The sequence below is a fragment of the Nomascus leucogenys genome, chromosome 13, assembly GCF_006542625.1.
Source record: "Nomascus leucogenys isolate Asia chromosome 13, Asia_NLE_v1, whole genome shotgun sequence".
NCBI lineage: Eukaryota > Metazoa > Chordata > Mammalia > Primates > Hylobatidae > Nomascus > Nomascus leucogenys.
In genome coordinates this window covers 87,807,561-87,823,708 of record NC_044393.1, presented here as the reverse complement: position 1 = coordinate 87,823,708, position 16,148 = coordinate 87,807,561, and the positions used below count along the sequence as shown (strand labels likewise).

General features: G+C 46.8%; 2 protein-coding genes across 2 annotated transcripts in view; one reads left to right on the top strand and one right to left on the bottom strand.

Annotated features, from left to right (window-relative positions):
* Positions 1-4,421: 4,421 nt before the first annotated feature.
* TMEM213 (transmembrane protein 213) lies at positions 4,422-13,301 on the bottom strand. Its single transcript, XM_003261399.3, has 3 exons — positions 13,115-13,301; positions 9,816-9,887; positions 4,422-8,302 (listed from the first exon to the last, which is right to left on the bottom strand). The coding sequence occupies exons 1-3, from the start codon at positions 13,194-13,196 to the stop codon at positions 8,133-8,135; spliced, it is 324 nt and encodes a 107-aa protein (XP_003261447.1). The 5' UTR covers positions 13,197-13,301; the 3' UTR covers positions 4,422-8,132.
* ATP6V0A4 (ATPase H+ transporting V0 subunit a4) overlaps positions 13,105-16,148 on the top strand; it is a 92,306-nt gene continuing 89,262 nt past the window's right edge. Inside the window, exon 1 of the mRNA XM_003261397.3 lies at positions 13,105-13,267. The gene's annotated coding sequence lies outside the window, so the exon portion shown is untranslated. The remainder of the gene's footprint in view (positions 13,268-16,148) is intronic.

Genomic DNA, 16,148 nt, shown 5'->3' with positions numbered 1-16,148 from the left:
AAAAAAATTTTAAAAAGTAAAATAAAAGTTTGCTTTTAGTACGTAAGATACGGAAGTTATCCTTCTACCAGTACTTTTTTTGTTGTTATTGAAGATTTTAAATGTAAGGGATTTGATGGATTAAATATTACCCTTCTCTAGAGTGGGTACTAATACTCTCTGAGATGCTCTTAGCTCAGTTTTTTTTAATAGACTATATTTTAGAGCAGTTTTAGGTTCACAGCAAAACTGAGCAGAAAGTGCAGAGTTCTCATATATCCCCTGCTCCCAAGTGCACAGCTACCCCCCCCGCCCCCCCGCCCCAGCCTGGTACATTTGTTACAGCTGAGGAGCCTGCATTGACACATCAGTATCATCCAGAGTCCAGAGTTTGCATTAGAGTTCACTCTTGGTGTTGTACATTCTGTGGGTTTGGACAAATGTATAATGACATGTACCCACCATTATAATTCCGAGTAGTTCTGCTGCCCTAGAAATCCTCTGTGCTCTGCTTATTCATCCCTCCCTCCCTACAAACCCCTGGCAGCCACTGATCTTTTTACTGCTTCCATAGTTTTGCCTTTTCCAGGATGTCATATAGTTGGAATCATTCAGTATGTAGCCTTTTCAGATTGGCTTTTTTTCACTCAGTAATATGCATATCCTCCATGTTTGTCTTTTCTTTTTTTGAGACTGAGTCTCACTCTGTTACCCAAACTGGAGTGCAGGGGTACAAACACGGCTCATTGCAGCCTCAAACTCCTAGGCTCAAGGGATCCTCCTGTCTCAGCCTCCTGAGTAGCTGGGACTACAAGCATGTGCCACTACGCCTGGCTGATTTTTAAAATTTTTATAGAGATAGGGGTCTTGCTACATTGCCTAGGCTGGTGTCGAATTCCTGGGGTCAAGGAATCTTCCCACCTCGGCTTCCTAAAGTGCTGAGATTACAGGTGTGAGCCACTGAGCCCGGCCCTCTGTGTCTTTTCATGACTTGATAATTTAATTATTCTCTGTACTTTATATATTGTTTATAACAATACAAACTTAGGAAAGAAGCCACTTGCTCAACCAATGAAAAGAGAGAGAAATTTGCTTGTTTTTAAACGACCGTTTTGGTCCTTATTCTTCCTTGATAGAAAAGAACATGTCATGAAAGAAATATGATAATTGCACGTTGGTCCTGTCTGTGTTAGTAGGAAAGAGAAATGTGCTTCTATGTGCACTGGAATTGGACATAGAAGTGCAATTTCACATCAGGTGCACTCAGGATGGGAAACTGAAACTCCACATTTGCAGCCTGTGGAATGGGATTGCCATCCGCACTAGGCTCCTTGATCAATGGCTCTTGATTAGTTTGGCCATGAGATTGATCATGGTTTGGAATCAATTTTTTTTTAACTTTAGTCTTTTTTTAATCACAATTTGAACAACACATGTGCAAATATGCCATGTAGCAAGTGTGTTTTGCAGCAGTCAAGCATGTAATGGAAGCCAAGTGTTAGATCTTATGTGCAGTTCACTTTTGCCATGGGTTTTAGCAGCCCTTCGGAACTGCTATGCACATTTCAAAGGGTGCCTGTTCCTCAAGGAAACTGAGTGTGTGATGAACAACCTGGCCTTCTGTGGAGGGCTTTCTGGATCCCAGCAGGCAGTAGCATGGTTGCCATGTGTGCTTGAGTTTTACACTCACATGGACCCTGGAGCCCAGTACACCCAGCCAGCCCCTCAAACACTTGGCATTGCACTCCCTGCTGCCACCCTGAGTCAGGCAGGGGTGGAATTGGCTATGGGTTGTGGGCAGGGGAGGAAGTGAGCTCAGGGATCCCCAGAGCACGGCCAGGACAAAGCACTGGGGTATATGTGTATGTGTGCATGTTCAGTGTGGGTTTGTTAGATGGGTTCACTGGAAGGGGGCTTCTGGCCGCCCCAGGACTTGGATAAGGGTCCTGAATTCCCCACCCCTGCCACCCCCAGCTCTCACATAGGTTAGTTCCGTTTGGATGGGAACAGCACCTTTGTGCCGTGCACATGATGTGCCTGGGACCCGGCCTGGCATCACTCACCTCCAGCTGCATCTCCCAGCCAGAGTCTCGACCTCCTGCTCATCCTAGGGGTGCAGCCTGGAGCCGTTAGAGGCTGTGTTAGTATTTGGTCAAGTCTTGACATGTGAGGGGAAGAGACTGGATGAAATCATTTATGCTGAGAGTCTGTAGTTTTTATAAGCCAAGGTTAAGGTCTAGTCAAGAAGAGGGCTCAAAAAAACGCCTGGCTAGAGTTTGGTCAAGGAGGGTGTGTGTGTATGTGTGTGTGTGTGTCCATCCAGGGAGGAAGAGGCAACTTGACTTCGAAGACCAATCTCAGTAAACCAAAATCCAACCAGTAGTGGGGGCCAGGGAGGATGAGGGGAAGCAAGGGCAGGCCCAGGTTTATGGGGCTTAAATGTAGACAATTAAGGGGAGGTTGCTTTTAGAAAAAAAAAAGGATAGCAAATTAGGAATACAGTGTTAGACTGAGGGACTCGGAGGGGCCCATTCAAGTAAGGAGGCCTGAGGTGTAAGCTTCTCTTGGTTCACAGCAGATCTTCCTCTGGGGAAGGGTACGTACGTTCTAGGCCATGTGAACAGCAAAAATGAAGGCCAGGAGGATAGAGTGTTTAGGGAATGGGAATCATTTCAAACCCTGTTTGCGTGAAGGATATGCAAGAGATAAAGCTAGAGAAATGTCTGGAGATCCAATTACAGCGCTCTTTTGGCTCATCCTGAGTAAAAATCCTGTTCCATCAGCTGTGCAGAGCCACAGAAGGATTTTTGGAAGGGGGTGATTTGATCGCTTATTTATGTATTAGACAGATCACTCTCGAAGAAGTGAGGAGGAGGGGCTGGAGCCAGGTAACTCTGGAAGTAGGTGCCAGGCAGAGGGTGTTTACAAGGCACTCCTACCACATGGCAAGGAAGATCCCCTATAGATGACTTCAAAATGGATGCTGGGGTTCAGACAGAGCAGTTTCTTCATCAGAAACATCTAGATTAATATTTCTCCAAGTTTAAAAATATGCTTCTATATATTTTTGTGGAAATGAGGCCTCCCATAGACTGAATATCTGTGTCCCCTAAAATTCATGTTGAATCCTAGTGCCCAAGGTGATGGTATTTGGAGGTGGGGCCTTTAGGAGGTGATTAGGTCATAAGGGTGGAGCCCTCACGATTGGGATTAGTGCCCTTGTAAAAGGGATCCAGAGATCTCCTTTGCCCTCTTTCCACCACATGAGGATGCAATGAGAGGACAGGTGTCCATGAACCAAGAAGTGGACCCTCCCCAGAAACCAACCGTGCTGGCACCCTGATCTCAGACTTCCAGCCTCCAGAACCATGAGAAATAAATATCTGTTGTTTAGAAGCTACCCAGTCTATGATAATTTGTTACAGCAGTCCAAACTGACTAAGACAAGGCCCAAGCTATCCTAAGACTTGTTTTTGATTAATTTTTTGTTTTGCTTTGTTTTATTTTAGAGACAATGTCTTGCTGTGTCACCCAGGCTAGAGTGCAGTGGCTATTCACAGGCACGATCATTGGGCATTACACCCTCAAAGCAATTAGTCATTGGGCCTAAGTCGTCCACCCTCCTCAGATTCCACAGTAGCTGGGACTACAGATGTGCACCACCAGGTCCAGCTGATTAATCTTACATGCTGTGACATTTAATTGTTAATAAAAAATTGTATATTTGTTTTGTTTGTGTTAGGTGTCATGCATATAAAAAGGAATATATATATATATATATTTGAGATGGAGTTTTGCTCTTGTTGCCCAGGCTGGAGTGCAATGGCGTTATCTTGGCTCACTGCAACCTCTGCCTCCCAAGTTCAAGTGATTCTCCTGTCTCAGCCTCCCAAGTAGCTGGAATTACAATCATGTGCCACCACGTCAGCTAATTTTGTGTTTTTAGTAGAGACAGGGTTTCTCCATGTTGGTCAGGCTGGTCTCGAACTCCCGACCTCAGGTGATCCACCCACCTCAGACACCCAAAGTGCTGGAATTACAGGCATTAGCCACCGCACCCGGCCGGGAATAGATTTTTAAATGATGATTTTTATTTAATTTTATTTATTTATTTATTTGAGACAGAGTGTTGTTCTGTCGCCCAGGCTGGAGTGCAGTGGCCCGATCTCGGCTCACTGCAACCTCTGCCTCCCAGGTTCAAGCAATTCTCCTGCCCCAGCCCCCCAAGTAGCTGGGATTACAGGCACCCACCATCACACCCGGCTAATTTTTTGTATTTTTAGTAGAGACAAGGTTTCACTGTGTTGGCCAGGCTGGTCTCAAACTCCTGACCTCAGGTGATCTGCCCGCCTCGGCCTCCCAAAGTGCTGGGATTACAGGCGTGAACCACCATGCCCAGCCACTAAATGATGATTTTTAAAGTCAGATAATTATGCCACACCTTAATATTTAATACTTTATTTCTACATATGACATTTGGATACAGACATGCCGCATATCATATGGACTCTGTGTTACATAAACTGTAGCTGTGTTGAGGACAGTGTCCACTGCTAAAGGCAAAGTTTTAAAATGAAAAGTCCAAAAGTTAGGTAAATTCTGTTGCTTTAAGTTAGGAAGTTATTAGATCCCTGGAAGTTGATGCCTGCTTTCCCCTTCAGATTTTCTTTTCTTTTCTTTACTTTTTTCTTTTTGAGGCAAGGTCCCACTCTGTCACCCAGGCTGGAGTGCAGTGGCAAGATCATAGCTCACTGCAGCCTCAACCTCCTGGGCTCAAATGATCGTCCCACCTCAGCATCCCGAGTAGCTGGGACCACAGGCATGCGCCACCAGTCCCAAATAATTTTTTTGTATTTTTTGTAGAAATGGGATTTTGCCATGTTGCCCAGGCTGGTCTCAAATTCCTGGGCTGAAGCAATCTTCCTGTCTTGGCCTCCCGAAGTGCTGGAATTATAGGCGTGAACCACCACATCCAGCACAGATTATCTTTTTTTAACTTATTGACAGATAAAGATCTGGTCTGCTGTAATCAAAAAATTTTCTGTTGAGAATAAATCTGGGAGGTAGCATCTGGGAAGTAGAACCATCAAACTATAGAACCATTTTCTTTGCGGTCTCAAGGAAAAGAGTGGTTGTATTGATTCATTCTCTCCTTCCTTTTGTGCAGATGAAAGAAAAGCAATTGACAAAATGCCTGCATTTTAATGTGAGATAGCAGACTGCACATACTTCAGTTCAAAGTAGTCTAAGAATCTACAGGGTTCCCCAGACTGGAGTGCATCTCAGACACCAACTGGTGCCCTGACGCTTCATTTATTAAAGCAGAAAAAAAAAAAAAATCCTACCACAAGGTTTAATGACACAAGAGCCAAGCTGCTCAGGTTGAAAGAACAATGGGCCTCATGCCTACCCCAATTCCATGAAGTGACTGAAATGGCTCCGTGAACTTTTGCAGCTCAGCTTGAAACTGCTGATTTAATCCAATTCTTCTATTTTCCACGTGTAAAATTGGTGCCCAGTGAGATAAAGTGACTTATTTCTGTTCACATTGGCCAGAAATAAATCTTAATTTCCCTTTTTAAAAAAAGATAGTACTCTCACTGCTGTGTCACACACTGTTATATTTTTTAAATGTTTGCAGATGTTAAATCAAAGCATGCACCTTAATGAATCTTTCATCTCTTGGGAAATAAACCATCACATATTGTGGAAACGCTTTTTCCTTTGAATTTCTAAAAACATGGAACACATACTCATATTGGATATCCACAAAATGCACCAGGAATTATGCAGACACTTTTTTTTTTTTTTCAGACAGGGTCTCACTTTGTTGCCCAGGCTGGAGTGCAGTGGCACGAACATGGCTCACTGCAGCTTTGAACTCCCTAGCTCAAGTGATCCGCCTACCTCAGCCTCCTGAGTAGCTGGGACTATCAGTGTGCACCACCATGCCTGGCTAATTTTTTTTTTTTTTTTTTTTTTTTGTAGAGACAGGGTCTCACTCTGTTGCTCAGGCTCAGACTGTTTTATGTATGTGATCATTTAACACTTAGGAACAAGAAATTCATCCCATTGTACTGATTCAACATCTGAGATTCAGAAATTATCTGCTGTTTTGGAAGACTACAAGATGAACTAGGCAATCTCTTCAAGTTTCTGTTGTCAGGGAAATTTACTTAGATTTTCCGAAAGAGCAATTGAGCAGTTTTGCGTCATCTGCCTCTTTGAGAGATTGTTCCTATTTCAGAGGTCTTTCATTTTTCCTTTTTGTATTTTGACTAGAGTTTATCTGATCTAAATGCATGTTTTCTCACAGAGGGCAGAAACTGCTTCATAAGGAGTCATTTTGTCCTTTCTTTCTTCTGATAAACCTGCCCTCTCCTCCTCTGCAAGGTTTCACAGTTTTGTGCAACGTCCACTCTCCACACTAAGTGACAATGACTGCAATTTACTGAGAGAGCAGTGACCAAATCACTGGCTCCTTCGGAGGCTGCTTATTTCAACCATCTGGAGAAAAATGGAGGCTCCTAATGCAGAGTGAGGACCTTCAGTTGTCTAGGGCAAAGTCTCATTTGTTCATTCATTCATTCATTCACCCATGCACTCGTTGGACAAACTTGAATAGGGTACTATGCCCCAGGGGTGTGAGGAAGGATAAACTATGGAGAGGCCCATTCACAACAGCTGCACATCAGGGCAGAGCAGAAGTGCTCTAAGAGCACCAGCTCCAGGTCACCCAAGGATGACCAGGAAGGCTCCAGGCAGCTCAAGCATTCGAGCTGGGCTTGGAGGAATATCCTTGATTCTGGAGGTGGAGTTGGGAAGCAGCCATCCCAGCAAAGAACATGGCAGCAGAGAAGCTGGAGACACCAGGATGAGGAGTGGGCCAGTCGGAGTCCTTACTCCTGGATGTGCTGGGGGACAGATGGACTCCTCCAAAGAACTGGATGCTGGGCTGAGAAGTTTTAGTCCTTAGGAGCTACTGACTGTTGTCGACAGGAGGTGACAGTGCCTACCCTGGCAGCTGCCCATGGGGAGTGATGAGCTGGGGAGGAAGATCCTCAAGACAGTGAGGACAGAATGCGATATCCCTGGTGTGTTCTAGGGGAAGGCAGTGAAGGCCAAAACTACGGCACCAGCGGGGAGAATGGGTGCGACAGGAGACCCGTGGAAGACAGGATGAAGCCAGAAGGAGAGCTGGAGAAGGACCTGAGGTGGGGGTGAAGATGGTGGGAGTGTCAAGGGGATTCTCACATTTTTATTTTTAACTTTAAACAATTTTTTAATAGAAACAAGGTCTTGCCATCTTGCCCAGGCTGGTCTCAAATTCCTGGGCTGAAGGATCCTCCTGTCTCAGTCTCTCAAAGTGCTGGGATTGCAGGCATGAGCCACCATGCCCGCCTGATCCTCACATTCTTTTTTTTTTTTTTTTTTCTTTTTTCTGATACAGAGTCTCACTCTGTCGCCCAGGCTGGAGTGCAGTGGCATGATCTTGGCTCACTGCAACTTCCGCCTCCCAGGTTCAAGAGCTTCTCCTGCCTCAGCCTCCTAGGTAGCTGGGATTACAGGTGTGCACCACCATACGTGGCTAATTTTTGTATTTTTAGTAGAGACGGTTTCACCATGTTGGCCAGGCTGATCTGGAACTCCTGACCTTGAGTGATCTGCCCACCTCTGCCTCCCAAAATGCTGGGATTACAGGCGTGAGCCACCGTACCTGACTGATTCTCACATTCTGAAATGACAGTTAAGCCCGGGACTCAAGCCAGGGACAGAAGCCAATAACCTGGTTTTGGTGAGAAGGTTATGCATTTGTTTCTGAACATGTTGATGATGAGACTAAGTCTTATAGTTTCTTGTGCACCTCCCTTGGTGCCTAGAAGAAAGGTTAAAACAGGACAGATTACAGAGGGACTATCTTGAGAGAGGAGTCACCTGGGCACAGAAGGCCCAGGAGCCCTTGGGAGCGACATGCAAGGGCAGCACTGGCTTGCCTCATTTGGTTCTTCCGCTCGCTCTTCTTTCCCTTGTAAAAGTAACTGAAACTTAAAGGTGAAAATGACTTAAATAATAGAAACTATGTTAGCCCTACTTCTCTTCCCCATTAGCCACAAATTGGTGGCGATCACCGTTTTGTGCACCGAGCCTGGGTCTCATGCCTGCAAGTCCTTGGGCTCATCTGGAGTCAGCTTCATCAGTTTGTCCACACAGAGCAGGATGAGCGTGAGGAACCAGAGGCTCCAGCCAACAGCCGCCGCGATCCAGCCGTACTCGTCCACTCCTGTGCGGCAGCACCGGGCTGCTTGTGGGCAGAAGTCCACGTCTGGTGGGAAAGGGACAGCAAGGACGACGGCATGCACCACCAGCCCTGCCCAGGCTCCTCTACCGTTAATATTAACGGAACAATCACAGCACGGTAGCTGACACTGATGAGGCCTACTACGTGCCATGCACTGTGCTGAGTGCTTTTACACATTAGCTTATGCCTTCCTCACGAAGCGACAGGTGTGACGTTTATTCCCATTTTACATGAAGAAACTGAGGCTGTAATTTGCCCAAGGTCACAAGATGGTCACAAGAAGAACTCAAATGCCAAGTCTGCAGGACTCTGAAGTCAGACTCTTAACCTCTATGTATTATTCCCTAATACCCTTCCTTTTTTTTTTTTTTTTTTTTCCCCTTTTTGAGACAGAGTCTCACTCTGTCGCCCAGGCTGGAGTGCAATGGCATGATCTCGGCTCACTGCAACCTCCGCCTTCTGGGTTCAAGCAATTCTCCTGCCTCAGCCTCCCAAGTAGCTGGGATTACAGGCACGTGCCACCACACCCAGCTAATTTTTTGTATTTTCAGTAGAGATGGGGTTTCGCCTTGTTGGCCAGGCTGGTCTTGAACTCCTGGCCTCAAGTGATCCACCCGCCTCGGCCCCCAAAGTGCTGGTATTACAGGCATGAGCCACCACGCCCAGCCTACCCTTCCTTTTAAGTGCCTAAGTTAATGCATTCGGTCATTCAATGAGGGCAGGATAAAAGGAACCAGATAAAATAAAGTGAAACTTTCTTTTATGTTTTTTGAGAGGGAGTCTCACTGTGTTGCCCAGGTTGGAGTGCAGTGGTGCAATCTCGGCTCATGGCAGCTCTGCCTCCCAGGTTCAAGCAATTCTCCTGTCTCAGCCTCCCTAGTAGCTGGCACTACAGGCGCATGCCACCATATCCAGCTAATTTTTTTGTATTTTTAGTAGAGACAGGGTTTCACCATATTGGTCAGGCTGGTCTCAAACTCCTGACCTTAGGTGATCCACCCGCCTCAGCTTCCCAAAATGCTGGGATTACAGGCTTGAGCCACTGCGCTCAGCTGCAAAACTTTCTATCAGCTAGACATGCATAATAGTGGTTGCTCTATGAATTACTGAGCGCCTTGTGGCTAGAAGTATGCGAGAAGAGGAAGGATGTGCATAGAAGAAGAAGAAATATGCATGCTAAGGACACCAAAACCAAGCTCTTGCATTGGGTGGATGTTGGACTGGATGATTTCTTATGGCCTTTCCACCTCCAAACTTCTTCAAGCATTTGAACCTAGGGCATTGTTAGCTGCTGACCTGGGATGGGTCATTAAAGCAATCTGTGTCAAAGATTGTGCACCTAGATGGGGATCAGAGCCAAGAAATCCTTTTAGACCTGTTCTGCAAATAGTTCTGGGACAAAGCACACTGGTGCACAGGAAGGCCAGGCAGACCCTTGGCCACTTGACACCAATCAATGGAAAGCGGCGAGGCCTTTGTTTCCCTCCCAAGCCGAGGGCCAGTTCTGGGGTTAGAGCAGTTGGCAGGAGAAGCTTACTGAGGCACTGCTCCAGGGTCCCAGGGTCTGGGTGGTGAGCGGTCAAGGTCGAGCTGTTGCTGCTGCTTGCTTCTGGAAGAAAAGATAGGAGATAGTCTCAGGCTAGCAAAAGCCATTCCCAGGCATAGATTTTGAAAGTTTCTTGTAAATCAGTAGTGAGTATTATAAAAGTATTATAGAAGCTCCAGCATGGGCATATTGAGGCTTTCTGCAACAAAGCTAACTCCCTGTTACGGACCGAATTATGTTCCCCTCTCCCCAGTTTCATACATTGAAGTCCTAACCCACAATGTGATTGTATTTGGAGATGGGACCTTCAAAGAGGCAGTTAAGCTTAAATGAGGTCCTATGGGTGGGCCCTAATCCATATGGCGGGGTCATTACAAGACGAAGAAGAGGCCAGGGGCAGTGGTTCACACCTGTAATCCCAGCATTTTGGGAGGCCGAGGGGGGCAGATCACCTGAGGTCAGGAGTTCGAGAACAGCCTGGCCAACATGATGAAACCCCATCTCTACTAAAAATACAAAAATCAGCCGGGCGTGGTGGTGCATGCCTGTAATCCCAGCTACTTGGGAGGCTGAGGCAGGAGAATTGCCTGAACCCGGGAGGCGGAGGTTGCAGTGAGCTGAGATCACACCATTGCACTCCAGCCTGGGTGACAAGAGTGAAACTCCGTCTAAAAAAGAAGAAGAAGAGGAAGAAGAAGAAACATCAGCAACACACATGCACAGAGAAAAGTCCACGTGAGAACCCAGTGAGAAGGCGTCTATCTGCAACCCAAGGAGGGAGGCCTCAGGAGAAATCAAACCATCAACACTTTGATCTTGGACTTCCAGCCTCCAGAATGATGGCTGTCAAAAAAAATTAAACATCATACAAGCAAGCCCAGAGATTGCCAGAATACGCAGCACATAGATTGATTCATGAGCAAAGAGTGGAAAGATAAAAAGGACTTTAGCATGAATTCTTAAAGTCCTGTTGGCTTGGGGTGTGGGATTGGGTTAGGGATCTGAGGCATCCAGGTTCCCGTCCATAACTGACAATAAGAAGAGAGATGACCTCTAAGTCCATACGGTTCAATACAGCAGCCACTAGCCACTTGTGGTTGTTTAAATTTATTAAAATTAAATTCAATTAATTGAATTTAAAATTAAATTAAAAATTAAAAATTAATTTAAAAAAATTAAAATTAAATTTAAAAAATTAAATTAAAAGTTAAATAAAAAAAAAAACTCAGCTTCTTGGTTACATTAGACACATGCCAAGGGTTCCATTGCCGCGTGTGACTAGTGGCTACCATATTGGAAGCACCACTCAGATATGGGACATTTCCACCCTCAGTGCAAGTTCTATTATTAGACAGTGCTCATGCTGACCTAGGTAGATGGAAACCAAGAGATGGATTGGAAGAACCTTCCTAGAAATTATATTGCCGTTCATTCTGCTTCTTTGGGAATGCAAAAAGGAAAAAAAAAAAAAAGTGGTAGATGTGGAAACTCTCAAGGCTCCCCTGACTGTGGGTCAGCGTGCCCTTCAAAGGAGCTTGTTGTCACACAGCAGGACGAGTTAAGAAGAAACCTGCTGTTTAGCTAAAGCCATGAAGTTGCTGCTGAGACTAATTTTATGCCACCCAACCCCCAAGCCACTCCAGTGTCCTGCTTAAAGTATAGTAATTGCCTCGATGCAATCTGTTACTGTAAATTATTTACAGCTAAATGGCTTAGAGCCTGGTCTTTATTTGTTTTGGAGAAACTGATTCCTCACTATTCTAATTTTCCTTATGACTCAAATAACTTCCTTGGTCCTGACTTTCATCTCACCTCTACACCTAGAATGGAAGTTGTCCTCTTCCAAAGTGAGTGGAAAAAAACCCTAGTTGGCTGAATGCTAGGGTTAGGTTCAATCTTATGAAATTGCCATTGTTATAGGTGAAAATTGTTCAATATCAGCAATTTTCTGTGGTTCAAATGGAATAGCCCCGGTGAAAATTCCTAAGAATTTAAACATCACCCTCCTCCCTTATAAGCAGAGCCAGAAGCGAGGGAGGGACTGGCCCCACTTGGGGCTATTCCACAGGAAAAGCTGCTGGGAAGACCCAACGATTCAGTGCAGTTAAACTTGTCTTCTGAATCTGAGCTCCCATCATAAGCAAGGCACTGTCAGGGTAAGTAGAAAGAAACTCAGCACTCTTATTTGGGGAGGGGTGAAGTTGGAAAATAAAATGAATGTGCTTACCATAATTGCTGACATTCACTGTGTGTGTTCTATGGGCTATTTCTAAGTTCTTTACATGAAATTACATCAATTCCTCTTGACAAGCACTATGATTGTCCCCATGAGATAAAGGAGGAAACTTGGCATAGAGAGGTAAAGTAATTTGCTCGAAGTCACATAGCTAGTGAGTCATGGAAGCTGGAGTTGGGTTCAGGCTCAGCGGCTCAAGAGCGCACATCTTGAACCTCAACACCAGCACCCCTGGCAGTGGCTACAGAAGAGAGTCTGAGGGTGAGAGGGGCAGATACAGGACTTTGGGGGGCAGGGTTGGTATTGGGAGCAGGAGTGTTGCAGGGCATAGAGAGTGTGGTGGTGTTCTGAGGTGGCTGAGAACAAGATCAAAGCCAGGAGCATGAGATGGTAACCAAGGTCCCTCTGCCATGAGTTGCAGACCCCGGCCTGGCAGGGCAAGGCAGGGGATGTAGATCAGCCTTCCAGCCTCCACAGGAAAATGGGGAGATAACCCAGCATTTCCAGTGCCCGGGGAGGCAGGAGGGTGGGAGACAGTGAATGGCAGCCCTCCTGGCGGTCAGGTTTTGTGAAAGTCGCAGGGAAAGTACAAGGGGCAGGGAGGGATGGAGGACTTAGGAAAGGGAAGGTCAGACACAAATGTGCACAGGGAGGATTGCAAAGCACAACACCCCAGTGGGGCTGAGAAGGAGCCTTCAGGACACAGCGGACCAAGAGATATCATTTTGGTCCCCTGATGGGTGAGACTCCAGCAAATAACGTTTTCCTTTCTTTGTGGCAAAGGCCAAGAGAGGTGGCTGCTCCTGCCTTAGCTGAGGAATTGAGTATCTGATCTCTGTCTTAGGCCAACCTAAGACCTCCTCCCCCCCACCCCCGCCCCACCTCCCACCCCCTGCCTAATCCTTCAGATGAGAAAGTTCTGTTTCCTCCTTCCTTTGTGCAGGACCAACCCTGGCCAAAGAATCTTCCCCCTCCTCCTTCTTTCCCTCCCACCTCTCTTCCCTCCTTCCCTCCCCCTTCCCAGCCTGGCCACGAAAAAAGCTCATAACGCTACCTGCCAAGCAAGCCGAGTGGAGGGAGGCAAAGGCCAGGCTGAGGATCAGGGTGGCCCGGGTGGCAGTGGGGAGGCGCTGCATGCTGGAGGCTGTGCTGAGTGCCCGGTGCAGGTGAGCCGGTGCTGCGGAGTTGTGCCGAGTGCCTGCTGCAGGTGAGCCGACTCCTGCCTGCAGGAGCTGGAAAGCAACTCTGCCAGAGGTGAACTTATGCTGGGTGTTTGGGGGAAACACGACGGGGTGGAGCAAAGGAAACTTGGCCTGTCACACCTTCTCTCACCTCTCTAGAAGGGAAGCCAAACTGTTGGCTGAGGAAGGAAGGGAGGGGCAAGCTATGCCCTTCTCCCCTGAGCGCAAATGTTGTCGTTATTGAGAAAAAAGGGGAGGACAAGAGAGATCTGTGTCATGCTGGTTCCTGGGACATGAGTTTGCTGCCTCTCCCATCTGCAGGTGTAGCATGGATGCTCAATTCCATTTGGTCCAATATTCACTGAGCACCTACTATGTGCATTGATTGCACTGTGCTAAAGTTGGGAGATACCTGCTTTCGAAGTGCTTTAATTACAAACATGCATCATTCAACCCCAGAGAAGTGTTTGAGGAATGGCTTGGGAAGGATAAAGCACGGTGGGTTTCAACAGTGGAGGCCACATCTGCTGATGGGATGCTTCAAGAAGAAAATAGCATTTGAGGTTGGGCATGGGGCCTCACCCTGTAATCCCAGCACTCTGGGAGGCTGAGGCAGGTGGATCACTTGAAGTCAGGAGTTTAAGACCAGTCTGGCCAAAATGGTGAAACTCCATCTCTAATAAAAATACAAAAATTAGCCAGGTGTGGTGGTGCATGCCTGTAGTCCCAGCCACTCGGGAAGCTGAGGCAGGAAAATCGCTTGAACCCGGAAGACAGAGGTTGCAGTAAGCCGAGATCCTGCCCCTGCATTCCAGCCTGGGTGACAGAGGGAGACTCCATTTCTTAAAAAAAAAGAAAGAAAATGGCATTTGGCCTGGGCCTTGAAGGATGGCTAGAATTTTGACAGGGGGAGAGGGGAAGACGGCATCATAGGTAGAGGGACAGATGAACAAAGGCCCGGAGGTAAGGAAGTGTCAGAGGTCGGCTGTACCAGCAGCACCCGGAAGTGCAGGTGAGCCAAGGCGGGTGAGGTGGGGAGGCGAGAGGAGAGCTGTGGGCTAAGCTTCTGCGTGCCTGGTAGAGGAATTTGAAACAAAGTCAGGAAGCAAAGGGGAAGGTTCTGTAGAGATTTTGAGCTGAGGAGTAACTTGACTAGAGCTCTGCATTCAGTTTAAAACATTTATTGAAGACCCACCATGTATCTAAAAGGTCTCATCCTTGGCATTGGAGACTGAGATGACTGAGACACGCCTCTTCCCCTTGAGAGCACAGTTCAGCAGGGAACCAAACCCGGAAGAAAGAAATTTGATGCAACCTGGCAAGACTCAGATAGGGGTACCTTCCACTGTGATGGGAATAAAAAGGTGGATGCGATGAACTCTGCCTGAGAGGTATAGGGGAAAGATTCACAGAGAAAGTGATATTTGGGCTGGGCGCTGAAGTTTGTATGTGCAGATTAGAGTTGATGGGCTTTTCAAGTCAAAGGAATAGCACCTATAAAGGCGAGGGAATCGTCTGTGTGCCCACAGCCTGCCATGTGTGGAAGTGTTCCTGCACCTGTATGGGCCTGGTAAGGGTGAGGGGTGGACTCCAGCTCTGTGGAAAGACACGGAAGGCGTGAGTAAGCCCCAAGGAAGGATTTCCTAGTGGAATGTAACAGCCCAGGGGAGGCACTTTTTTCTAATTTGCTCAAAGATATAAAATAGTGGTGGCCTATGTTCCTGGATTTGGTGATGGGGCCAACGTGCCCTAGGAAGGGGGATTTGCAGTCAGTGCACAGAAGTCCAGTTTAGGCATTACCACTAGTTGAACATTAAACAGTTGTATGCCAGGCCAGGCTCTTGGTGTGGGGACCTGGGGGTGAGAAAGACCACACAGCCCTTGTGCTCAAGGAACTCAAGGTCCCCATGAGAGGACACTGCTTAGTAGAACAAATGCTGTCCTCAATGTTTTCCTCACAAGTAAACCCTGCAGTGAGCTTCACAGGGCAGGACTGATTTATCCAATGGATACTAGGGATAACAGCAGTGCATGGAATCCCCAAGATTTTCAAGGATCTCCAAAATGTGTGAGACCTGAGAAAATATTCTCAGATCCAAAATTTGAACAACAGACCAGGCATATCGGCACATGCCTGTCATCCCAACACTTTGGGAGGCCAAGGTGGGAAGATCACTTGAGCCAGGGAGTTCAAGACCAGCCTGCACAACATAGTAAGACCCTGCCTCTGCAAAAATAAAAACCCACAAAAAATTACTTGGGTATGGTGGTGTGCACCTGTAGTCTCAGCTACTCAGGAGGCTGAGGTGGCAGGATCACTTGAGCCCAGCAGGTCGAGGCTGCAGTGAGCTGAGATGGCACCACTGCACTCCAGCCTGGGTGACACAGTGAGACCCTGTCCCCAAACAAACAAAAATTTGAACAACCAAAAACTGGGCAAAATAAATAGTTGTTTCAAAAGCAAAGTTACACAGTTCACTTGAAATGTTTAAACGGAAACGATTTAACGTGGGACGCTGGGTGCATTTTAATGTGTTTGACGTGAGCAGAGCCTGTCCCTCCTATGGAATCGGAACCTGAGGTATACAAATATGTAAGATGGCCTGCCTGGGGTTATTGTAGTGGTGGATTGAACAGCATCTGTAGCCTAAGCTGAGACCATCCTATCAAGTCTTATCAGGGAAAGCTATTCTGGCAAGCGGTGGATGTGGAGGAGGGGGATAATGTGTTGGTCCTCCCTCCCTATTTTATCATTGTTATGTGATGTCAGACTGTTTTAGATGAGCTGTTTGTAGGATAAACATTCTCCTATCTACAGATGGAAGAACTTTGTTATTCTAAAATAGTATAGGCTGGGGCAGGCAGGGTGGCTCATGCCTGTAATCCCAGCACTTTGGGAAACTGAGG

Coding starts and splice junctions, on each gene's coding strand:
- TMEM213 (XM_003261399.3), bottom strand. CDS start 13,196: ATGCAGCGCCTCCCCACTGCCACCCGGGCCACCCTGATCCTCAGCCTG. Junction 9,888..13,114: donor CCACTCGGCTTGCTTGGCAG/GTAGCGTTATGA, acceptor CTTTTCTTCCAG/AAGCAAGCAGCAGCAACAGC. Junction 8,303..9,815: donor GACCCTGGAGCAGTGCCTCA/GTAAGCTTCTCC, acceptor CTTTCCCACCAG/ACGTGGACTTCTGCCCACAA.